Source organism: Juglans microcarpa x Juglans regia, unplaced genomic scaffold (genome assembly GCF_004785595.1).
Source record: "Juglans microcarpa x Juglans regia isolate MS1-56 unplaced genomic scaffold, Jm3101_v1.0 JmScfU0001, whole genome shotgun sequence".
Classification (NCBI taxonomy): domain Eukaryota; kingdom Viridiplantae; phylum Streptophyta; class Magnoliopsida; order Fagales; family Juglandaceae; genus Juglans; species Juglans microcarpa x Juglans regia.
Genome location: NW_024475745.1, coordinates 876547 through 902937, shown reverse-complemented (window position 1 = coordinate 902937; position 26391 = coordinate 876547). Strand labels below are relative to the sequence as shown.

Here is a 26391-nt window from a genome sequence, read left to right as displayed (position 1 = left end):
TTTGTTGACTAAACTCTTAGTGTAGGTTTTCTACTAAGGAGGTTTCATACCTGGGGCATTTAATTTCATTTGAAGGGGTTAGAGCCCACCCTAACAAGGTGCAAGCCATGAATGAGTGGCCATTTTCAACCTCCTTAAAAGCCTTGAGAGGTTTATTGGGGCTGACTGGGTGCTACATGAGGCTTACAAGGGGATATAGAATTCCACCTCGACCCTTTACCAAAGAATTGGATTGCAGCCACATTGACTCAATTTTTAAAAAAAGACTAGTTTGTGTGGAATGAAGAAGCTCGGGAAGCTTTTGTAAGGCTGAAGGAAGCTGTAACACATCCACCTTTGTTAGCCCTCCTGGATTTTTCCTTTCCTTTTATTATTGAGTGTGATGCATTAGGAAGTGCTATTGTGGTTGTCCTAATGCAAAAGGGGAAAACTATAGCACCTTTTAGTCCAGCTTTAAAGTGTAGAGTGATGGCCCTATCAACCTATGAGAATGAGCTATATGCATTAGTGATGGTTGTGCAGAAATGGAGGCCCTACTTGGGCACCCCTTTGTGGTCAGAACTAACCACCAAAGTCTTAAGTATTTTCTGGAGCAAAAAATAGGGACACCTATGCAGCAGCATAAATGGGTCTCTAAATTGATGGGGTACGACATGTTGGTGGAATAGAAGAAGGGGCAAGACAATAAGGCAGTAGATGCCTTGTCCAAGAAGTTAGAGAGAGAAATGGATAGGGTGGAGGCAACTCTAGCAGTGATTTCTTTTCCTATTGTGGAATGGCTAGAAGAGGTAAAATGGGGTTATCAAGAGGATCCTAAGGTCCAAGAACTACTGTTGAAATTTCAGCAAGGGGAGTTACCTTCTTCTTACTCCATTAGAGATGGCTTGGTGTTCAACAATTAGAGGCTATTAATTGGGGATGACAGTGCCTTCAAGCAGAAAGCACTTAAGTTGTTACACACCAGCCCCATGGGTGGTCATTTGGGGTATGACAAAACCTTGCATTGAGTAAGGGGGCATTTTTTTTTTTTTTGGGTTGAGTTTATTAGGGAGTGTGATTCGTGGCACTTGTCAAAGTGTCAAAGCTGACCAGACCAGGTCCAATGGACTTCTCCAACCCTTACCCATCCCTTCACAACTTTGGAACAAGATCACTATGGATTTTATTGAGGGCCTGCCTTTGTCACAAGGTTTTAACAACCTATGGGTAGTGGTGGACAGACTCACCAAGTATGGGCATTTTATTCCCTTGGTATTCCTTACATTGCCAAAACAATGGCCCAAGTCTTCACTAAGCATGTCCTAAAGTTACATGGAATGCCTAGTTCTATAGTTTCAGATCGGGACAGGACCTTCACCAGTAATTTCTGGCAAGTGTTTAAAATCCAAGGGGTTCAACTAGCTTTCAGCACAACATATCACCCCCAATTAGATGGTCAATCTAAAGATGTTAATAAGTGTGTTGAAAATTTCTCAAGTGTTTTTCTAGCGAAAGGCCGAAAGATTGGGCCCTACGGATTCCTTTGGCTAAGTGGTGGTATAATACAAACCAACACTCATATACTTGGATTTTATATGGCTACCCACCCCAACAGTTACTGACCTATGTACTGGAATTAACTAAAGTAGAAGTAATTGAACAAACCCTGAGGACATGGGAATAGATTTTACAAAACGTCAAACATAATTTACATAGATCACATGAAAGAATGGAGAAATGCGTAGATCTCAAGTAGAAAGAAATTGTGTTTCAAAAGGGTGAATGGGTTTACCTTCGTCTACAGCCCTTCCGCCAGCTGTCGATGGCTCACAACCGAAGTGGCAAGTTAGCATCAAGGTTCTACCTTTTAGATCACCCACCATGTCAGATCTGTGGCCTACCAATTGTAGCTTGCACCCACAACAATGATTCACCCTGTCTTCCATGTCTCATAGCTGAAGCAAAGGTTGGGCCACCAGATCACAACCCTTCCCACCTTGCCACTGGTCGATGCTGAGGGAATCTTAAAGCTTGAGCCCAAGAAAGTCCTCTCATGAAGGGTTCATAATTCTCAGAATCAGCTCCTCCTCGAACTGTTGATTCAATGGCAGGGCCAGCAAGAAGATGATGCTACTTGGGAGCAGTACGATTGGCTCAAGGACTCCTCCCTCACCTTGTGGGCAAGGTGCTCTAAAGGGAGGGCTCTGTCACACGCTTCGGCAACTGAGTGAAGAAGAAGGGAAGAACAGAAGGAGTACTAATCCAAAGACTCAAAAAGGATGCAGTAAAATAAACGCAACACTAGATGAGACAAGTTCAAAGTTCCTTTGGATGTAATAGTTATTCCATAAACATAATTGAGTTCTCATGTTGTACAATTACAATGAGAGTTTCATTCACTTGTTAACAAACATATATTCATTTGTCATTTCAACTGGACAATCTACGTGTGTGTGTGTTTCATAGCTTCCGCAAAATGCTTGTATATAGCTTAAAATACATTGAGTAGTCTCACGTACATTATAGGGGTGCTACCCGCCCTGGTAAAGGGAGGGGGTTTAGGGTTTGCCCCAAGGGGGCGAGGTACCCTGTCCAGGTGATGGGGGGTGGATCTAGACCCCTGGTCCATCCACCCCCCCATCCAAGGTAAATGGGCCTAGGGCCCATTGGTCCCTGAAGGGCTAGAACGTCTTTTTGGGCCCAAAAATGGCCCAGAATAAATCTTAAAATAATGGTAAAATTATATTTTACAATTTACATATATAACATAAAATTAAAACAAAGGTTGTCTAAAGCTTAAAACATAAAAATCTAACTATTCTAAGCTATTATAATAATAAAAATTAATCTAAAACTATTACAAATTAATTTAAAAATATTACAAATTGTCAAATAATATTACAAAATAAGAAATTGTATCTAACAATTTTACAAACAAGATAACTTTGAATTTGAGTCTTGAGATTGGAATTTGGGGGTAGTGGGCAAGTTAGACTATGAGATTATAGAACCTAAAACATTAATAGGAAAACAAATTAAAATTACAAACAATATATACATATGTAAAAAAGTTAAACACTTAAAACTACAAATACAAACCAAGTGAGACTATCAAGGATTGCAAATGAGATCATTGGGAATTTGGGATTAGGGTTGGAACTTGGGCAAGTGAGTGAGGGTGTGAGACTATAAAACATAAAAATAAAATAAAATAAAATAAAATCATAAATAAACATTATATGGATATGTGATAAAGTTACAAAATTAAAATTACAAACCAAGATGAGATTGAGATTGAAGATGAGATCATTGAGATTGGGCATGTGACAATGATAAAAGCTAGAAAAAAAAAGGTATAAGAAAACCAATTAGAATTACAAATAATAAACATTACATACTAATTACTAAGAATAAATAAGAGAATCAATATACACAGTTAGAAACCAATAGTAATGGTGGATCGAATGGAAGTCATATTGCGGCCAATGTAGATGTAGGGGCATTTGTCGAAGTTGTCCCTACAACAATTAGATTTCATTATTAATACAATATATTATAAGCAAAATCAATATTATAGCAATATCAAAGGTAAGAGGCTCTTACTGGATGCAAGTTGTGAATCACTCGTCTCCTCGGTCTCCACAAAGTCTACCACATCCAAAATATGAATTGGTTTCCCTTTGATCTAATTTTGAATGCAAATCAATGCTCCAACATCGTTAGGAGACAATGAACTCTGGAATAGATCTAAAACAAATTGGGGTTTCAATATTGAAACCCCTAAATTAAATTTGGGGGTTTCAATCTAGTGGTTCAATCCGAACCCCTAAACTAATTTAGGGTTTCAGAAACCCTAGATTTACAATAATTATACAAAAATTCCATACACAAAAATCATCATCCAAATCACACAAACATTTCTACAAAACACAAATCACAACTCCATTCTCCAAATCCATTCATGAATCCCATCCTCCATATTCCAATCCAAGATCTAAAAGTTTGGGGGTTTCAAGATACTTACAATCTGTTTAGGTCGTAAGGGAGAGAAACAGACTCAGCAAGAGTGACGAAGATGAGTGAGAGGGACTGAGAGTAGCGAACTGTGGGTGGGTACAGGCAGTTTGGCAGACTAGGTCATGACGAGAGAGAGAGAGAGAGAGAGAGAGAGAGAGAGAGAGAGAGAGAGAGAGAGAGAGAGAGAGAGAGAGAGCTGAGTGAGGGAGTTTGAGAGTGAGGGGGATTCCCCCCGGCACGTTTTGGGGGGGGGGAGGGGGGGAGATATTACGCATTAAACAACATGAAGGCATTTTGGGAATATCCAAAACGGCGTCACTTTGTTTACTGTATATCCTTGTATATATATATATATATACACACACACACGTTGTGTGAGGGATATTCAAGGTGGGGCCAGGCCGACTTCGTCCCCCACCCTCACATGGGTGGTTGGACGCGAGTAGATTACCCCACCACTCGCATCTGGCGGACCCACCACCCCGCCGTGGCAGAGGTAGGGCGGGGCAGGGTAGCGGGGTGCGAGACCCCACTGCCCTCCCCTATTACATTATATAGACTTCGACTACACTCTCCTCTAACATTATTGCGAGTCTCCTTCTATCATAAATACAAGTCCATGTTGTACATAATTTCCAAGTTAAATAATACAATACAAATCCCATCCTTTTCCTTCTTTTTATTCATCGTTAATTACTCCTAAATTTGGCAAAACAGGGCAAATTCTTTCGAGAGACATTTGCCCAAATAATGCGCTGGATAGACTTAATTGCACGTTTGTGCTGGCATGGCTCATGAAAGTAGGGAGATGTAGGGGCTTCATTCATTATGCGAACCTAAAAAACGTTATGATGACCAACATACATGCACCACGCTCTACGGAAGATCCTCTGCTTGGTTTTGAGCATTCGTCTGGTGAATTGTAATATAGGCTACTAAAAATCTACTCAGTTTCAATTCTTGGAGAAACCTCAAAAACATGTATAAACAAAGCAATTCGACCTAACAGCAGACACATCACAGTTTCTTATTGAGTTCATCTGATGGCAAATTATGATGATCGGCCAGTTCTACAATACAACAGTGACTTTTTGGGTCCAAATTTATTGCATTAGCCTGAAATTTTAAGTCAACTTGTGAATGGTTTCCATGTCAACAGCTTCCTTGACAGTCTCTTTCTCAACATGGTCCCACCACCCGAACAAGAAATTGTCGACGACTAGCCGGAACCAAGGGGACAGCTTCAAACCTTCCTCACCAGCATCTGCTTTCCTCAACAGCTCTTTCAATTGATCTCGATTCACATATTTCACATCGGCTACTTCATCAGGGTTTGGATTAACAGTAACATCTCGCACAATGAATAGGAGGTAATCAACTGCAAATAAAATGCAATACAAAATGGTTAAGACGACAAAATCTGGTAAATTTTCAGCTAGCTTAGCTACAATTTCTTCCAAGATTCCAAGAGCTTATTACCATGGTCAACCAAAAATTTTTATATTTTAGTTTTTCCCAAACTGCAGGAATTGAAACTTTGTTGCTTACATTCTTCCGACACTGGAATCCCCAAAGCATGGTCACCAAGGATTAAAAAAGGATAGCACACTGAAGAAATAAGGTATAACAGAAATCTAGTTGGAATCATTACGTTCATGCTCCCCCCACTTGCCATCAGAAGGTTCCTTGTACAGCATGCGGCCCAGCGGGATGAACTGATCAACCGGCACATCTTCAGCAGGAATACCCAGTTCATCCAAGAGCTTTCTTTGTGCAGCATTCCTTACACCTGGCACACCGAATGGGTTTAAAAAATCCGTGTAAAAGTTAAAATGACAGGAAACAAAAGGCATCCAATGGATATGAAACAAAATATGTACCAAGGGCATTCTCCTCAATAAGCTCAGTTTCACGGTATAGTGGATGGCTGCAGCAGGTATTTGTCCACACAAGAGGAAATGTTACCTTTGTTGCAGATCGTTGCTGTGAAGACAAGAAATAGTGCAAAGCATTTCACCAGCATTTTACCAGGCTATATGCTATCAACATCTACAATAATAATAAGTCATGGCCATGCACTGTACACCCAAAACTTTCAACCAATTTCCAGACAAAAGAGTGTAGAAAAGAAGCAAAAATGAATGCAAGAAAAGAAATAATAGCAATAATTTAAATATAGTTATGTTGCATGAAACATCCAAAGGAATTTCATAATAGGCATACAGAATTAATGGAGATGAATGCATGTACAAACAACAAAGGCTAAGATCAAAGAACCATGACTGAAATAACAATGGCCACATTATTCAACAATTTGTTCATGAAATTGTCCACTGGCATGGCAACCATGCATTTAAAAGGGCTTTAGAATTCCTTTTTTTTTTTTTTGGTCGGAAAAGGCCTGGGTGCATAAAAACCACCCTTTAATGCCTTCTTCAATTTTTTTTTTCTTCAGTTTTATGTCCTTTCCTTTTACTGTGTAACATATTCCAACATCATCTCCATGCTTAGACATAAAAAGATGTACCATATACAGATAAAAGGATTACAGTAATGCACCATATAAGGCATAGTTACTGCAAAATATTCATAGCATACATCTGTTACATGCTTGATTTTTAACATTCATTCTACACTTCAGGTATACTGCTACCTACATGTGCCATGGTCCCATATTTCACAAATCAGCACATAAACTAGCAATTATATATTTTTTTATCGTTATTAATAGTTTTCCATCCTAAACATGTTCCTAGTCTTATCATACTAAAAGATCTGAGAAGTATGAAGTCGTCTGTCTTTTCTTTTATTTATAATTGAGGTTTGTTACTGAAGATGAGTAGATATCAAAGAGAGGAAATGATGATTTGTGAAGCCATGTTTTACCCATAGCATACACAGACCAGATCAAAAAGCACCTGATATAAAATATACCTGAAGAAGCAACTCATATTTTGAGTTAAACAGAAATACACTGAAAGCTCTATGTAGCATATTTCCAGATTCAATTTTTTCCCACAAGTGACCTGCAGATTTGCAGAACACACAACACTTAATACATCAAGCTATTTGATCAAAAGAAGAAAAAAGACAACAGTTATACTCATAAAGGATCCTAATAATTATAACTTCCTTTAATACCACAAACTACACTGGCAAAGAAAGAAAACTCATAATATCACACCATTCAGCTTCTGCTTCCTCTCCTTTTCATAATTTCACCAAATTCTGTCTATAATAAAGGTCAATTCCTTGGGAAAAACAAAAACAAAAAGCTAACCTGAAGTGAAAAACTATGGGGGTGTCTCATTACAAAATTTTGTGTTAACAATACGGGTATAAGACATGTAGCATTAGTAATTTGTCCTTTAATAAGAACCTAAGTACGTCGATTGCATAGCCACAAAATCATCATTTATGACAAAGATAGTGTATACTTTTGAGCAAACTAGACCATAATTTGAGCATATACTGGTATTTATATTTAAAATATGATATCACATTTCTAATCCAAAATTGTACTGGTAAACGGAAAACTTAATTATCAAACCCAACAAAGCAGAGATTCTTCTAACTCGCAATCGAAATAATCACTTCTTCAGAAAATAGATTTGTTTCTTGCTTTTTCATCTACACCTTGTAAACTAGATTGTCTTTTTTAGAATGCTTTTAATTGCAGATGACATTAAGAAGCATCCTAGTTTGCCTCCAGCCCAAGTGATGCATATGTATGGATTTGTTGCAACACAGTTTTCTGAAATTCTAAATGTATGACAGGAAGAATCATGAAAAAGTTCACTTCTTTGAACCACTAGAGGAGTCTTCTTCCAAGCAGTGATATCCAAACTTGAAGGAAGAAATTTTATTTCATTTTATAAGTAACTTGAAGAAAGAAAAAGTAAGATGTAATGGTAATCACCAGATCATATTAAACATTTAAGTCACTAAAATATATCAAATGCTGCCATGAGCCTTACCAACGAAAAAATATACTAGGTAGAAAGAAAATATTCATTATATATTGTCAAAATGTGCCCTCTCCAAGACCAGATACACACAAGCACACACCAGGAACCAAAAAGGGGGGAGATTTACATGGTTAATTACAAAGAAGGTAGCAGTGCAAAAATTTACATACAATTGTATTTGGTATCATGACCAACAACACGATCATTCTCATCCACCAAAATGCATCTGTAGAAATTGTGAATTTTACAACATCATCAGCACATCAGCTGATCAGGAACAAGTAATTTGAATGATAAGATTACACACGAAGCTTTAATGCTAAAACATTATTCACAAAATAATATCAAAAAGGACATGAAAGATAATAACAGACAAATCTAAGCAACAAATTCATATAGACCAACATAAAAGGGGATATATACACTTTGTACTCTCAAGTTTCCAAGGGTTTTACATTTTTCATCCCAAACTACCAAAATTGATCCTTTGCACAGTTGACAATTTGAAGTTTGCACCCTCCATAAAAAATCTGACCATAACACCCTAATGGAAGGTCCAAACCAACCTATACTCCAAAAGGACTAGTCAATGATACAAATGGAGCCCTATTAAAACCTTATAAAGAGCAAGAACTTTTCATTCTCAAGCAATGTGGGTCCCATTCACCACCCATCCTTATCTTTATCATATGGGGTATCACAAAAATTATGCCATGTTGCCTATTTTCATCCTTCTTAATAACTAGAATTGACTGAGCATGCAAAGTATCAGGTTTTGGTAGTTATAGGGAACAATGTGTCAGTTTAGTTAGCAGTTTTGGGAGCAAAGTGCAAAATCCCTTCCCCAGAACAAGCCAAAAAAAAAGAATTATATAAGTGTTATTAATAATCAAGAAAAAGTGAGAGAATCAGAATATACCATGGTGTACATCAGATATACATAGTTAGCGAGAGAAAATAGACAAAGGAAATCCTGAAAACTAAAGCTAGAGAGACGTAGACTGGCTGTCATCCAATGGTAGGGCTGTAATCGAGCCGAGCTGAGCAAGTCTTTGGCTTGCCGAACTTGGATCGACTCAAAATACTCGAGCTCGAACTCGTCCCACAACGAGTTCAAGTCGAGCCGAGCTCGAGCTCGAATTGTTTATTTTTTTATTTTTTGAATAAGATTTAATAATTAATAAATTAAATAAAAAAATAAAAGATCTAATATTGAATTTATACAACTAAAAAGTAAAACCTCTATTGAATTATAAAATTTTAAAAAAATTATAAATAATTAATATCTAACTAGTTGATATTTATCCAAAACAATAATATATTATATGCCTACATATATTATTAATACATACACTTAATATGATAGCATATATCTATTTCATATATAGTTCCCACATACTAGTATATAAAATTATTAAATTTTAACGACTAATTATTATACAAATTATAAAATATACCTATGAAGTATATTCACTATATAGGCATAAGTAATTAGATTACATATTATATATTTAATTATAAAAGTGGTATGCTTATATTATTAGCTAATACATATATATATGTATATATACATAGGTGTATGTATATATTTATCAATATATGAATGAGTTTTAATTGAGTCGAGCTAATGAGTCAACTCAAGCATAAACGAGTGAGCCTTAACGAGTCTTAACTGAGTTGAGTCAAGTTTTATTGGGTATGTGTCATTTACAAATCGAGTAGGTATTTGCTTTCACGAACGAGTTTTTTTTTTTCACAAGTCGAGTTCGATTCGAGTTTAACCGAGCAGACTATCGAACAGACTGGTTCATTTACAGCCCTATCCAATGGTAAGTGTATTGAAAAAGAAGAAAGCCTCGACATCTTCAGTGGTCTCTGTGTTGTCTCCAAAACATTGGTCATTGCTTTCCCTCCATATGCATAGCCCGTCAAACAAAGCAGGATTATTTTCTACAAGGGCTAACTATGATGTCTATCCAACCGCCCCTTCTAGCATGTTACAGATCTACCACTCATTTAGGCATCACCCAGCATTTCATCTAGTGGTAAAATTGCATTGGAAAAGAAAGCTTTGATATTTTCAGTGGCCTTAGTGTTGTCCCCAAAACTTCGGTCATTTATTTCCCTCTATATGCAAGAGGCTTCAGACTGACACCTCAAGCATGGTTTGTCATACTTTCCTTTTTTAGTTTGAACCATAACCCTTTTCATTTTTTAACCATAACGAACTGCAATGCATATCATTGTTAAAATTTACAGCAAAATGAATATACATTCAGATAACCAACTAATGGGAGCAAAGTTTATTTGCGTCCTTTCCAACCCAACATATTTTCAAGACACCAAGAGACCTCTGTAATCTAATTCTCCAACTACAATCACATAACCACTTCCTCAAAGGGAAAAAAATAATGTTTAAGCCAACACCGCCTTCACCAATGCTATACAGCATTGTCACTATGAAAACCTCTTCACAAGCTACCACCTTCCTTGGCACTCTGCTTGCTTTCTAAGCTTTGATCATTTGACAAACCCTAGATACTAAGAGGCAAATTAAAAACTCAAAAATTGGGTAAGTCAGTTTTGGATCCAGATAACTGGGACGGTGTCAGCAGGAATGCCCAACTTCTGGGGTCAGCTTTCCTCATGATTGAAGACTAGCTGAAAGGGGATATTGGGCGTTCTAATCAAAGGGTCATACTTCTCGGCTCTATTACAGTAAGGCCAATGCACCAGCCAGCCGGTGTGGTGGCAAACAAGCTGTGCCGCAAAGCTGTCATATGTGGGTACTACATGGCCCACAGCTTTCTCAATCCCTGTTCAAGTGTGCATCACTCATAAAGCTTGAGAGAGACGGATAGAGGGTTCCAAACCTCTTCCTGTGCCTGAGCTAGTAGTTGGAGAACTCTGCAAGGGTCTTACCACCTTCTTGATTTACTATATTTGAGTCTTTGGAGTACTTTGGGATTATAAACTCACCGCGCAAGAAAAGGGCTGAGAACCTTGGACAATAATATGCATTGAACTTATCCAATGTATGACCACTAATTATTATCATCATAAATTAACTCAGCCAGGCATGAACGAAGGACAACCATGGACAAATAATCGTTTCAATTAGTTTCTCATAATAAAATTATTACCTTACTGGCACCTATTAAATCTAAACAAGTAATAAAAAAACAAAATACTATCACAAATTTACAGAAGTAAATTAGAGGATTTCAATGCCCGAATTGTTCAGGAAAAAAATACAAGCGAGTAAAAGAAATCTTGGTTTTTTGTTTATTAGTTTAAGGAGCTAAAAAATTAAAATCAATGAATAAAAAAATACTATGAATCTCATACTTTTAGTGCCAATCAGAAGCAAAATAAACTGAGAGATTTCCTAAACTCCAATGGATAAACGTACTAGTAACAGCCGAGTCCGAATTCATTTTAATCTTTACGTATCAAACTATGAAAAACATAATATAAGCACGTGATGAATTGAAGTTTCAATCACGTTTAGAGGAAAATTTAAATGAAAATGACAAGAAGAAGTCCAAACATCCACAAAGCAGCGAGAATTCTGTTTGGTAGTCAGAAAAATTAAAAAACATAAATCTTAGCTGAACCAATACTCAACAAAAAGGTTTCAATAAGCTGAGCCACAATTCATCATCGTTTCTATATCTAAAACAAACCTATTAATTTTAATCTCCAGCATTTCATCCGAAACCAAACAGAATATTTTCATCTATATACATTTCATCCGCAACGAAACAGAACACAAAAGGAAAACAAAACAAAAATAAATAAATAAATCAACATGAAATAAAAATAAACTGTAAACAAAAAATAAAAAGAAAAAAGAGAGTTCGTTTTACGTCCCCTTTCCCCAGCTATGCCTATCGTACCGAGCAAATCAAAGAACAATAGAAACGAAATCGAGGCGTAAAAAAAAGGCGCGCGCACACACGCAGAGAGGAGAGGAAAAGAGGGGGGAAATTGTACTCGTCATCAAACATGAGTCGTCTCTGGACGGCGTCCATGCCAGCGTCAGGAGCATCCCCCATGGCGAAATTAAAAGTGGAGAGCACCCTCGGGAAGATGAGAGAAGAAGAGAGCGTTGGGGGGTGGGGGAGGAGACGAGAGGCAAAAGCTGAAGAGAAAAGATGGAATTTAGGAGAGGAAGAAACGAGCGAGAAGGCTAGCCTGGGTATGGGTGTATTAGCAATGGCAGCAGCCGTAGTGAACTTATTAAGAAGGTGGGGAGTCGCAGACATTTGGCTATGGAAGCCTCCACCTAGTCGAATTGAGTTGTGAATTGAATTGAACTGAATGCTATTTGGCAGACATTTTGCAGACAATGGCACAGCGTAGTGAACTTATTGAATTTTTTTTTTCTCTCTCGGACATATAAAAACAAATATTTATTATATAGAAAATATAAGATCATAGAAATAAAATTATAAATCAGTATAAATTGATATGTTACGTTAATTTATAAAATTATTTTTATTATAAAATAAATTAACGAAGTTTTTAAAACTGCATTAATTTATATATGTAATCACTTTAGGTAGATATTATACATGTGAGAAATGTTAAATCGCATGTTACACGTGATCTGCCGTGCTGATTCCGCACAGTATTTTCGTATATTTACAATTTATATAAATAATATCTAAAATGTCACACATGAGTGATTTTATATTACAAAATATAGGATAAAAATAGCATTTTTCAAAATATATATTAATCTTGAAAAATATTTTTTATCTGTCGCTTTTTTTATCATCTTTTTTTTTTTTTAAATAATGTCAATTATTAAAAACTTAACTGTTATCTTGTACCATCTTTCAATTATTTAATTCAATAAATAATGATAAATATGTCTGCATGCTTTTCTAGCTGTGTATGAATTGAATGATCTAGTTAAAGAATGATATATACAAAAAAAATATGGGTAATACTCTAACCATAAAGAGATTACAAAAAAATAATTTCACAAACTGATATGGCTTGATGTGGTTCGTCAAATTATAAAGTTATTTTTATTGTAAAGTAGATCTAACGGATCAAATAAAATTACATCAGTTTATGTAATTATTTTTGTATAATTTTTTTGTGAATGTAGCAGTACTAAAAAAATATTCATGGCAAATTTATAAACTATATAACATCATCTTTTATATAATGGTACGTGACATCTCTCTCTTAGGGGTGCTACCCACACTCTCGAGGCAGGGGTGCCCCTTTCCGCACCCTACCCACACATGGGCGAGTGGTAGGGAGGGGTTTGTCCTCCAGGCATAGCCCCTCGTCCACCGCCCACCCATGTCGTAGACAATCGGAAAATAATTAAAATTAAAATTAAAAACAACCAAAAATCAACGACAAAATACAAATCCATAACAAAGTACACAACAAATCCGAAACAAGAAAAAAAAAACCGTAAATAGTGAAAATTCTTTGCAAACCCATGACCACAAGTGCTTCAAGAAGGAGGAGAAGAAAAAGCAAGGAGTAGGATGAGAAGAGGAGAAGAAGAGGACGTGACCGTGGCATGAGGGAGAGAGGATCTGAGAGAAGAACTAAAGGAAAGAGAGAGAGGGGAGAAGAGGGACTATCTAGGTTGGGCTCAAGAGAGAGGGCCGGGGTGCCGGTGTGGGGGCGGGCTTGCTAATGCTACAAAGCTTGAAGGGCAGGGCACTCCAACAGAAAAAAAAAATAAAACAACTGAAAATCAACAACAAAATGCAAAATCTACAACAACATATAAATACACAACAAATTGATACAACAAAAAAATCCTCACTAGTAAAAATCATTCGCAAACCCATGACCATGAGTGCTTCAAGAAGGAGGAGACAAAAAAGTGGAAGAGCCGAGGAGGAGGACGAGAAGAGGACGCGGCCGCAACGAGAGGGAGAGAGGGTATGAGAGAAGAACCATAGGAAAGAGAGAGAGGGGGCAAGAGAGACTATAGGTGTGACGACCAAGACTTTTTAGGCTTTTTATGTAAATATTTTCAACATCAGCCCTTGAGAGTTTCGACCTTCATAGGAAATTAGGATTTGAAGCCCAATGGAATTAGGGCTTACGCCCAACTCAAGTTTTTACATGCCACTTGTTATCCAATTGAGCTACGTTTAGGACTTGATGAATCTAGACAGAAATGAGGGAAGAGAGGTGAGAAGGATCTAGGGTTTGGTCTTACACACACGCCTACCATAGGAGATCAACTATCTTCTTGCCATGTGTCATGCATGCAAGAAGGTTTACTTGTAGGAAGAAGCTTTGTGACACTTGTCACAATGGGAGAAAGATTCTAGAAGGAGAATGATGAGGTTATGGAAAAGTGGAACCTAGGAAAGGCCAAGAGGTCTTGCAGGGCAACCATGGGAGAAGGAAGATTTGCTTTTTGCCATTTGTCACACATGCAAAAAGGTAGGTGAAAAGCTTTATCTTGGGAAAAGGGCAAAATAAAGCTTGGGAAGAGGAGGTTACACGCCTAGGAGGATTTCTAGAAGAATCTTGTGTAAGACACTTTGAGATTGACGGCTAGGGCAAGGGAGTTTGTGCAATTTTGGACCAATCACATGCTTGTCCAAAAGTTTGGTGAAAGAAGACCTTCTAGGGAAGGGAGGGAAGTTTCAACAGCCTATGCGCAGATACACACACTCCTCACATGCCACTTGGCACACATGCACACATAGATTGAGGAAGATTGCTAGCTTGACAATGACATTTTAGCCACAAGGTTCATTAAACCAAGACATGAAATGAAGGGGCAAAATTGGAAAGAGGCTTCAGTTTTGAGGAAGGAGGCGCCACTTGTCCAAAATGGGTCCTATTGTGTTTCCAACACAATCAAATGATGAGATAGGGAAGGAGCCTTAGGATGGCACGCCACTTGGCAACCATGCAAATGAGCTTGGCTCATGCAAGAAGCTTTTAGTGTCTATAAAAGGGGGAGGAGCCGAAAACCCTAAGTCCTTTAGTCATTTTGAGAATTGCTCTTGAGGTGTTCATCCATCACCCTTTCTCTCTAACTTTCTATCATTTTCTCACCATCTAAACACTCTCCACAATATTATCTTCTTGCCCAAACATTCGTTCGAGGATAAGCAAAGTAAGAGGATACTTCCAAGAGGAGAGTCATAGAAGGTATGAAGCCAACATCACCCTTCCAACACACACACGAACGGTTTCAAGGGGGTGGAGTTTCGGTTTTTAGTGAGTTCATCTAGAACTCATGCTCACACACACACTTTTGAGCTAGAAGGAGTTAGCTCATGTTTTGAAAGGTTTTTCCATATGAACCTACATTTTTATGCACATGGTTAGATTAGGGTTTTTCTTCAAGAAAGATAGATACAGCCCTACTTGCTTAAAGCTTATATAAGCATGATGCTTTGAGGATGAAGGCCACAGCTCTAATATCTCTATGAGCTAGGGTTTTTGTTGGAGGTAAGTTTCAGACTCAATGAAGGAAGGTTCGAATGTTAGGAGTCTTTTTCTTGAAAAATGATGTCTAGAGCACAACACTTAAACACACGGGTTAGGGTTTTTCTTGAATAATGAACCTAACTAGTACTATACTATATGTATTTTCAGCTTGCTTGCTATCTATTACAGATTTTTTTGTAAGTAAACTTCTAACTTGTACTTGGATATTTTATGTATATGACATGTGAACTTGTTGGCTGTTCAGTTTTATGTGATTATTTGTGACATTGATGTTTTTCCATGTGTTATGATCTTTTCTTAGCATGACTATCTCATGTATGAGTAGAATGGTCTATGGAATGTAATCATGTTATGAAAATGGAATAAGAAGCCATGCTAGGGTTCGGATTGCACAACATTTGTTGTATGTGAATGTTTGTTACTTGACTAAATCTAGTATGGGACTAAGTTCAAGAAAATATTTGTCTATGATCACTAGAGTGTTTCGGCCACCCATGAGTATACATTGTTAAAAGGTTTTGCTTAACACATTAGAAGATTCTAAGTTCATGAAAATTGATTGGAATGCATATTTTCGAAATAAGAAGTTTCGGCCAATACTATGGATGAGGTATGATCATTTGGTGATTTAAGGTTTAATGAACTAGGACCAAGTCTTGGATATACTTGAGTTTACATGTTTCTGCCTCTACATGGAAACAGTTGAATGTTTGCTTCTTGATTGATACTCAATGACTTAGAATTGTTATAAGGGAACATGTATTGGAATTGCATGTTTGAATGTTATATAGTTATGATGAAGCATTCGAAATTTCATGTGTCTCATGAAAGTTCTAAGTTTTATTGTCATGTCACATGCATTGTTATTGTGAAAATCTTTTGAAAAAGCAAAAAAGTCTTTCTTTTAAGTTTTTATCACAACCCCTAAGGTTAGGATGGGGGAATGTTCTAGTGGAACTCCTCTGTCCTCTCAGGATTGTTTAAAATGGAGGAATAACCTCTAGGTCGGTGAAGTACTGTCAACGGATCTTGAATGGTTCCTAAAAGAATAGGATACCGGAGCGGGATCGCACCTAAAGCTAATGGGTGCCCTATGATGAAGGAGAAAAATGAACTACCGTATATGAAAGTTTAAAAGTAAGACATAGTCACCTTGGTCAAAGTGGCCAATGGTTGATGCGGTAATGAACAAGTCAATTAAGGCCTTGATCTCAAAGTATGTTAAATGAACAAGTATGAAATGAAGAAGAGAATGCTTTATGAAAGAAAAGGTTATGAAAGTCATGATTTACACGATGTCTTTTTTGAAATGTCAAGTGCATAAATAAAGTCTCATGTCCATGCATGCATTATTAAGTTTGGTTTCATATGCTTACGATATCTGTTACATATTATTTGATTACTTAATGAGATTTCTCGAAATCTCATTGTTGTATTTTCCACTATCATTCCCCTACTCAGAATGGTAGAAGTTGTGCTAGGCATGCAAGACCCTTTGATATGGACATGATTTGTGAGATAGTGGAGGACGAGTTTACAGTAGAGGCTCACCATCAATCCACCCTAGAATTGCTTAAGGTTTTAGCTTAGCGACTCAAGAAAGTTTTAGCAAACCTCAATGAGGCTAATGTTGGGGTTTTAGCGACTCACTTGCACCCATGTAGATAAACATCACTAACATGAACACCAACATGCATGGCTAAGCATGCCACAGTACATAGGATTGATTAAGAAATTTTATCAAGTTCTAATCCGTGAAAAATATTTCTTAATTTTAGCCACTTCAATCACTCAAGAACTTTGTAAGTTGGTCTCTAACCTACTCTTAGATAATATCTATATGATGATGTATAAACAGAGTATTCATGTATAAATGTTGATTTTGAGCATGAATTACCTTGCATTTATCTCATGAATATTCAGATTCTATAAGGCATGTGATGTTTTATAAACTTCTACATATCCAAGCATTCTTACAAATCGACATGTTCAAAGTTATGATGATTCATGCAAAGTTTGATTTCTAGAGAAAAAACACATGCCATTCAATATGTTTGTATGCTAGGATGGGGAAGTATCCTAGTGGAACTCCTCTGTCAACTCTAGAGTGAGTAAAAATGGAATGGTAACCCCTGAGTTGATGAAGAGCAGTCAACAGGCAATGGTTGGATCATCTTTAAAGGATTCCAAGGTCATTGTCATATGTAAATGGTTCCTAGGGCTGGTGGGTACACCTATAAATGAAAGTATGAAATTTTAATTACGCAGATATGATGATATAAATCCAATAGGTACTAACAATGCAAAATGGAGAGTTGTGATGTTACCATATGTTAATCAAGATGCTTTTAAAAACAAAAGCGAAAGAAAAGAAAAGAAATGAAAAACTCTGTTTCTCTGAACAAGTGTTCTCTGTAAGAAAATTTCTTATGTTTATCTTCTTTTTTTTTTCTTTTTTATAATAACGGACCATCTTCCATTCATAATAGAAGACATACAAATTTGACTTAAAAACAAGTAAGTTACAAACATTAATAGCTTCCCAGCACACTTCCGTGATTGACATGATCTAGTCTAGACGACAGATCTCTGAAGACCTAAGTCTAAGAGATCTATCGTGCACAGCTCTGTCCCCGACAGAGTTAACAGTAACCGGGTGACAAAACCCATACCCTGACTAAGCGGAGTAGGGTGCACCAACCCCATACACCGCCTAAGTAGAGAGGGGGGATCACTCCATTCAGAGCAAGGTCTGAAGGCATAAATTTTTTTGGATTTTTATTTTTCTAAAAAGTAAAGACAGGACACGAAATAAAATGCAATGGGAAACCACTATGAAAACCGAAAAAATAGTGCTCCAAGAGGCTATTGTGGCCTATACAGTACACGCGTCACTCTAGGAGGAATACCGTCTGTAATACCCGAGTCCTACTACGTAGGTCCTTACCTCATTTTTATTAATTCTTTAAGTTAAATATTTTGAGATAAAGATATTTTTATTACTTCTAATTATTTTATTTTAAAATGAGTATGTTTTATTTTAAAATATGGTTTATTAAAATAAATCAAGGGTATTATTTTTAAGACTTTGAAATATTTCTCTTAAGTCCTTTAATTTTAATTATTTAGAAAATGGCCTAATTAATCTCTACCATTGGATTGGTAGGTAAAAAAACATTCTTGAGATGGATTGATCTCCACCATCCATCTTCCAAGCTTAGATAATAAGCTTTGACCAAGCAACTAAAGCCCTTCATCCATTTCACCAGTAGGAAGCAACAAATAAAGACAAAGAAAAGTCTTCATGTTCTCCTCCCAAGCTTGTATGATAAGCTTTGACCAAGGCAAAAGTTTCCCCCACCCTTTCACCCGTATTACGCTTCTAAGGAAAGCCATTAAGCCTTTGACCCGTAAGCTTCCCAAGGAAGCTATTGAATTGACTTCACCTCACACCTATTGTCCAAAGCAACACAAAAAGGTAAGAGTTGAAAATCAATTTCCTTTCTTCCCACTTACCCGTCGATCTACACCCAAGGAAAATGGAAAACTTCATCTTCCTCTCCAAGCAAGCCATAGCTAACCTTAACCTATTTCCTTCCTCTTCTCTTTCCATTTTTAAGAAAGCAAGTTCATCTCATCACCTTCAAGTCTTGTGACTCCATAGCAAGGGAAAAAAAAAAATTTTTCTCTCATCCTCTCCAAGCCATACGAGTATACTCTCTCCATATTCATTTTCGGATTTGCCTCAAAGCTTGGAAATAAAGCTTGATTTCATCTTCCAAGTGGTGAAATATTGATGGTAATAAACTTTTGGTTTATTCCCTAGTGTGATTTACTTGTGGGTTTCGAATTTCACTATTTTCTTACCCATGATGTTTCGGTTTTGGGGTTTAAAACAGTGATATTGTTGCTCTTCATCCACACGGGTTTACCACTATTTGGTCATCTATCTTACCTCTTGAAAGAGGCTAAGAGTTTAAGGTAAAAAAAATCCTAATTTGACTTATTTATTTTAATGTGATTTTGGAAGCTCATTAAGTTGTTTTAGCTTGTGTTTTGGTGTAGTTAAATTCCTATATTGCAAATAAATATGTATGCCCTGTTTTTAGCCCAAACCGAATAGTATTATAGTTGTTGTTTGCTATGTATATTCCTATATTTCGAAAATACTATGTTGTTATTAAACTTGGTTTAATCATAAGTGATGATTAAAATGATTTTAAATTATATATGTTGGTATTATGTGCCTTGTGTTGAGATTGGTTGGTAATCTATTTTTAGGAAGCTAGAGGTTTGGTTTAAAGGTTTTACTTGGTCCTATAATTTTATATCTTACTTTTGAAAGGTATTAAGTGAGTAAATCATAAGTTAAGTATTTAAAAGTTTTAAAGTTTCTTAATGGGTGACTTTGCCATACTTTATGCTACTTTACTTTTAATAGAAGGTTTTATCTAAACTAATTAATATATTGCTTATATGAATAAGTTATTGCTTAGTTAGTTTAGATATAAGAGATTAATTGTACTTGTTATATTATGATATGCAAAGCTGTCCAAGTACCTCTAACCCATGTCATGCCATGTCTTGATGTAAAAATAGCCCACTTATGTTGTCCCTCGTTGGTTAAATTCTACCTAACCCGAGAGTCCAAAATGTTGATAAGCTAACTTTTTTATAATGAGGGACTACAAGTTGATTAAAAGGCATGTTTTCTAAGCTTGTTAGCCTACTTGAGATGCCTAAATCTATTTTAAATCCCATTGTCGAGAATTCCAAATTTTATCTCCTAGTGTCCATAACTCAAAGTGAGCTTGAACCAAAGAGACCTTGCTTGAAGCCTATGAATTCTTAGCTATTTTTCATATAAGCTTTTAAAATAACCTTTCTATGGACAGCTAGCATGTCTTAATATTTAAGTTATTTTTTTTGTAAGTCGAGGTGAGGAGTCGTCATTTGGGTTAATGTTAAGCATAGAAGGGACGTTAGATTGTAATATCGTGGCTTTCTCTTTTTAAAGGGAGGGCTAAAGAATATTGTATGAGTATTAATATGCTTATGGTATTTATTTGGAATAGGACCTATATTGATCATGGAAGTATGGAGAAGCATAGAGGTAAGTAGCTATGACCATGCTTCTTACACCAAGTTCTCTTTATGAAAAAATGTCTCTCTCTTATTGTAAATGTTCTTCTAAAGAAAAGAGTAAATGAATATAGTATGTACAAGCCCTTCCTTGATAGACCCTGTTAAGCACCCTATTGATTATAATTGTGTGTATGTGTATACGGTAATGCATGCATGTAAGTTCTAAGTCATGAGATTTCCATACATGCTCTCAATAAACTTATTGACTATTCCTATATGTAGTATAGCATGAAAATGTATCATTTCCATAAAAATGCATGTGTATTAGAGTAAGAAAGATGACGAAAATGTTTTGATTGCAAAAAGGGAAGGAGATGAACGTCTCATGCCTTATGCTTTATGAGATGCTCTAAATGATGCGAAGAAAACGTTTTAAAATGCCCATATGAACTCATGTTTTAAATAATGCAAAGAAAAGCATTTTAAGATGTCCCTACGAACTAATGTTAAATTGTCCCTATGAATTGATGCTTTATGGATGCCATGAATAATGATGTTTAAGCTCATGTTTTGAAAATGATGTTCCTTCATGAATGCACTGTTAAATGAAAAGATGATATTAAGTTCATGCTTTTAAATTACGTTTTCCATGAATGAACTGTTAAATGATGAAATGGACTGAAAGGACTGACATGAATGAAAGAAAGAAATGACTGAATGAATGAATGCTTTAATGTATGAAACTACGTAACGACCATATGAATGAAAAGGGTACCAAATGAATGGGCAGATTGCAATGCCGGGTAAGTAGTACTGGTAGTGCACCCAGTGCTGCCCCTAACTAAAAAGGGATTCCCAACCTGTAGCCACGGGCAGAATCCAGGTCCAAAGGAAGACCGCTAACCCCAACACACGGGGCGTAATAGTGTGTACTGGCCAAAGAAAGTGAAACATAAAGTAAAGTTATTTCTAAGAAATGTTTATGCATGAAAGCTAAGAAATGTTTATATCCATGAAAGTATGGCTTATTCCTTAAACTGTTATGCATGAAAGCATTGTCAAGAATTAGCGAAAATGTTTATATATGCATGTTTCAAAAGAAAAGAATAGATGCCTAGTATGTTCACTGCATGGTGTACTACTTACTGAGTATTCGACTCATCTTGTGTTAAATGTTTTAAACATCCAGGCAATCATGAAAAGGCTAGGGAGCAAGGCATTACCGCAGAGGGAGAGGCAGACGATTAGGACCTTCCCTAACAAGGACAATTATGTTACGAATGAAAGGTTATGTTATGTATATTTTGGGATGGACTCTGAGAGTCCCTTATGGATGAATGTTCAAATAGAATGTCCATTAGGTGTTTCCTTTTATTAAATGAAAAATTTAGAATGCACGAGTGTCATGTCCATGCCGATCGCATGTTATTAGAAAAAGAAAATGATGAAAAAGAAAGAAAAGAAAGAAAAAGCATGTAAGTCAGGATCCCGTCCTTCTTGGGATAGGGTTGTGACACCGTCGGACGATCTTGGAGGTTCCAAACTCACAAACCCCAAAGGCGACGTGTGTGGCGTCGGTAGAGGGCCTCCTGGTGGCGCGTGGGAGCCACTCACCATACGTCTCTGAGAACTTTAGGCCGCACCTACGAGCTACTCACCACTCTGTTTGGCACCGCATTCAGTGGTCTTGAAGATCGGCGGCTGAGCAACGCCATGGAGGGGCGCGTGCTGGTCTATGGTCGCCGGAAGTTTCAGATCTGCGATTCTCCCTTATTTAGCCTAAAAAATACAAAAAACACAAAAACCAGAGCACTACACAAAGGGGAAGGTAGTGGTGAGAGAGGGAGGGAGGGGGAAGGGAGCCAAAGCTCCCACCCCCTCGGTCTATAGTGAAGATTTCTTGGTGTCCATCTTTAGCCCATCTCATCTTAGTAAACTAGGGCCCTTATTGAACTATTCTTGGGCCTTTTCCAAATCCATTTAATATATTAACCAAATCACTTAGCCTATCAATGCCACTTGTCATTCTTCCATTGGCCACTTGGCTTCTTAGTTCTTTCCTCAAGATCAATATTACATTAGGATTTTCTAAAGATACTAACAAAATTGATAAAGTAAGCTTCTTTGCCAACTCAAACTCCAAAATTTCCTCTTCTTAAGAATCACGTGTACTTAGCTAGAGTTATGATTACTATGGTCAAGGCCTAAAGTATTTTTAAGTGGAGTGTTACATGGGAGCTCTCAAAGATAACATGGAGGAGCTTATATGTGATGACCCAAGCCCAATAAGAGGCCTTAGAATTTCTAGTTTGAAGGAGAGGCCTTAGATTTTTGGACTGAGCAACTTGAGCCCAAGTGAAGCTAACCTAGAAAGGCTTGTGAATTTTAGCCCCTATAAGGAAAACCTAAGCCCAATGGCCCAAAGTCCATGACCCAAACCCTTGATACCAGTGCCATGTGTCATACATGTGAGGCACTATGTATCTAGTCATGATAGTGGACTAAGAGGGGGAGAGAGAAGTGTAGGAAAGCCAAGGGATGGCTTGCACGCCTACCCTAGAGGGTTTTGCCACTTGTCATGCATTCTAGGGACCTGCTAGAAGAAACAAATGACAATATGACCTAGGGAGACTAAGAGATTTTTGGCCAAGCCCCTTCCCCACATGCTTACACCTCATCTTTTAGCTAAAATCCGAGTTTCAAGGTACATGCTCATGGAAAAGGGAGTTTAGGGAAGACAAAAGAGGATTTTCCAAGTGATTTGCATGGGGAAATCGAAGGGACACAAGGGGATTTCGAAAATCTAACCTACACTTAAGATATCTTCAGTTTTTTCCATGTGTCGATCATGCAATGAGCTTCTAGAAGAAAAGATAAAAAGACTTTTGCATAAAGGACAAATCTACCCCTATAATTTTGGCCACCACTATTCCAAGCATAACCATCACTTACCACTTGTCACTTAGGTTACCAAACGAACCAATGGTACATGAAAAGTCACCTTGGGAAGAAGCAAGAGGAAGATGAAGCGACAAAGTGGGAAGAAGTGGAAAGGAGTGGGTGGCAATGGGCAAGGCACACGCCTATGCCACTTGTCACTCGTGCAAAGGTTTGCTTGTTGGGAAAAGGAAGAGGCATGAAGTGTATTACACAAGTACCCTTGGAGGATATTCACTTGCTTAAGAAAAGGAAAGGCATAAAGGGAAAAATGAGGGTTTCGGCCAAAGGAGAGGAAGCCCTACATGCCACCCATGCATATCCCTTCCCAATGCAATCCAGTGATGGAATTCTAAGAGTCTTTTTCGGCAAAGGAGAGAAAGGAAGAAGAAACACTTGCCATTTGTCACTCATACTAGGGTTTTGAGGCAACCAATAGGAAGGAGAGGAGAGTTCTGTAAAAGGGAAGAGCCACACGCCTATGGGCTTTTCTCTTGACTATTTTTGAAATTTGCATGTGTCCTCCTCTTCTCCACACAATTCTCACACTCTCACTTAAAGATTTCCACAATTTCTCACACTTTCTTACCAACCAAACAAGGAAGATTCGTTTCAAGAGAGGATTTCGGCATTCTCAAGGAGAAAATCAAGGTGAGGACTCGGTTTCTCTTAGTTTTTACACACACGTGTCACCTTTCTAACTCAAGATTTGAATTCAAAGGAGTTTAAAAATGGCGAAACACACATTTTCTATACACGATTTTATAAAAAAAACAAATTAGAGTTTCCTAAAAAACCATTGAAGCTAAATGGCAGGAGGTGCTAATCCTCCATGATTTCAGCCAACTTCACATGTTCTTACTCTATTTCATGCTCTGGACGAAAACACAAGTGAAATGACTAGTTTCTTGACCTAAAAACCCTAGAGGCTGAATAGTCTAAACTTAGTGGTAACCCTAGAAACCCTCACACACTCAAGAACACAGAGTAGGGTTTTGAAACACTCATTCTAATGAGGTATATTTCGATTTACAGTTTGCTTTTATTTCATTTCGTGGACCTTTGTAAGTATACACTCAACTTACTCTTTGTTAAGGCTCGTATATGTTTGTGTAGATCCATCTCATGTTATCATTGTTTTGTTTGTTATTTCTAGTTTCTTTGTTTGAGTATGCCAATGTGATTGTGAACATGTCTATGAAAGGAATTATATGCTTCAATTGTGATGAAAATAACAAGAGCAACCTCTATATGTTTCGGTTTTGCTAAGAATAATGTTGATGATTTGTGAAACTTGATGATTTAGGTATAACATGTTTTAGAAGTTTCAGATCTTAGCCAAACACCATGATTTCATACTTTGTTTCATGATTCTATGATTCCTATGCAATATGCTTCAAGTTTGTAATATGTTAAAGTGATGTTTTCTCATGATTTTGAATCTGGATGTTTCGGCCAAGACTAGTTTCTACAATTCCATGAATGCGTCTTGATATCTCATGTTTTCTATGTCACTATGCGACCATGTTACGCTTGATTATTTCATGCACGATATCTCATGTGTCATATTTCGAGTACAAGAATGTGTAAGTCTTAAGTCTCATGCCACATGCATTTGGGAGAAGTGGTTTCAAAGAAAATTGTTATCAAAGGAAAGAGTCTAAATGTTTTTATCATGACTCCAAATGCTAGGATAGAGGAATGTCCTAGTGGAACTCCTTTGTCCACTATGGAGTGCTTAAGAATGGAGTGGTAACCCCTGAGTTGACAAAGAACTGTCGACGATCCTTGAATGGATTCTTTCTAAAAATTCCAGAGCGAGGAAGTGTCAAAACGCTAGTGGGTGCATAAGGCTTGTAACCCAACAAAGTACTATCGAGTTAATTTGAAATGACTTTGTTTATGACGTATTCATCACGGTGTATGAACCGATGATGGTGTGGTAACTAACAAGAACGCGAGGTGCAAAAGGGGAACTGTGTTATGTCTACCCTCTAAACAAAAACAAGAGCTCATATGTTATGGATCATTTGATGAAAATCTCATGATATGATAAGGATCACTCGATGAAAATCTTGTGATATGTTATGAAAATGCAAGTTCTGATTAAGATCAATGTGAAAAAGAAAGTCAAAGATATTTTTCTGAAAATGTCAATGTTGTCTTTGTTACAAGTCTTTTGAAAATAGTTAAGTGCATAAATCAAGTTCCAGTCAAGCCATATGTCAAGTTCATGTTTATGCACGCATTTCATGATATACCTCTTCTATGATTGTGTTAACTATTGTATGTTGCGTGTTTACTTGTTGAGATTTCTCAAAATCTCATTGGGGTAGTTTCCACTACCATTCCCCAACCGGAATGGTAGAAGTTGTGATAGGTACCCCAAATCCACGAGAACCATGAATCTAGACGGTTCCAAGATAGAGGATGAGTATATTGTGTAGGCTCGTTACGACTTTACTGCAGAAATATTGAAGCACACAGCCTTGCTTCTCAAGAAAATTCTAGCTAGCATTAGTGAGACTGAGATTGATGCTACGATCTCCCGTCCATATAGAAATTTGAAATTTTGGTGGAACATGGACCAGATGTCTACTTTTCTTGAGCGAGCCTCGAAAGCCTTGGATAACACAAAAGCTATATAGCAAAGGACTTAGGACTGCTACCACCCGAGCATCAACAATCACATAGGGTCTTTTGGTGTCTAAGTCCTGATGAATCAGTAGTGATGAAGAGAACGGGAACCTAAGATATTTTGTGGAAAAACTATGACTTGACGTCTTAACTTTTGTGGAGCAATATTTAGAAAAGGTCCTGTGTTTTGGGAGATAAAAAATACTCTATGCTTTTGGAAAACTATATATGATGCAAGTTTTGGGAAAATACAATGTTGGGTATTTTTAATTAGTAACAGTACCATGTGCTTTGCAATTGCTTATCACAT

At 37.1% G+C, this 26391-nt stretch overlaps 1 protein-coding gene and 1 long non-coding RNA gene across 3 annotated transcripts; one reads left to right on the top strand and one right to left on the bottom strand.

The window, feature by feature from the left end:
* Window positions 1-4956: 4956 nt before the first annotated feature.
* LOC121245200 (isopentenyl-diphosphate Delta-isomerase I-like) lies at window positions 4957-12345 on the bottom strand. 2 transcript variants are annotated; one of them, XM_041143473.1, is made up of 6 exons: window positions 11961-12345; window positions 8135-8190; window positions 6931-7022; window positions 5877-5979; window positions 5648-5785; window positions 4957-5374 (listed from the first exon to the last, which is right to left on the bottom strand). In XM_041143473.1, exons 1-6 carry the CDS (start codon window positions 12230-12232, stop codon window positions 5121-5123), a joined length of 915 nt encoding a protein of 304 aa, XP_040999407.1. In that variant the 5' UTR covers window positions 12233-12345; the 3' UTR covers window positions 4957-5120. The 2 variants fall into 2 exon arrangements, with proteins under 2 accessions (XP_040999407.1, XP_040999408.1); XM_041143474.1 differs by having other exon boundaries at window positions 11924-12154.
* A 6978-nt stretch (window positions 12346-19323) lies between these two features.
* Window positions 19324-21785, top strand: LOC121245203. The gene is made up of 3 exons (XR_005936587.1): window positions 19324-19403; window positions 20498-20535; window positions 21697-21785. It is a non-coding gene; the product is annotated as an uncharacterized LOC121245203 (long non-coding RNA).
* The last annotated feature ends 4606 nt before the right edge of the window (window positions 21786-26391 follow it).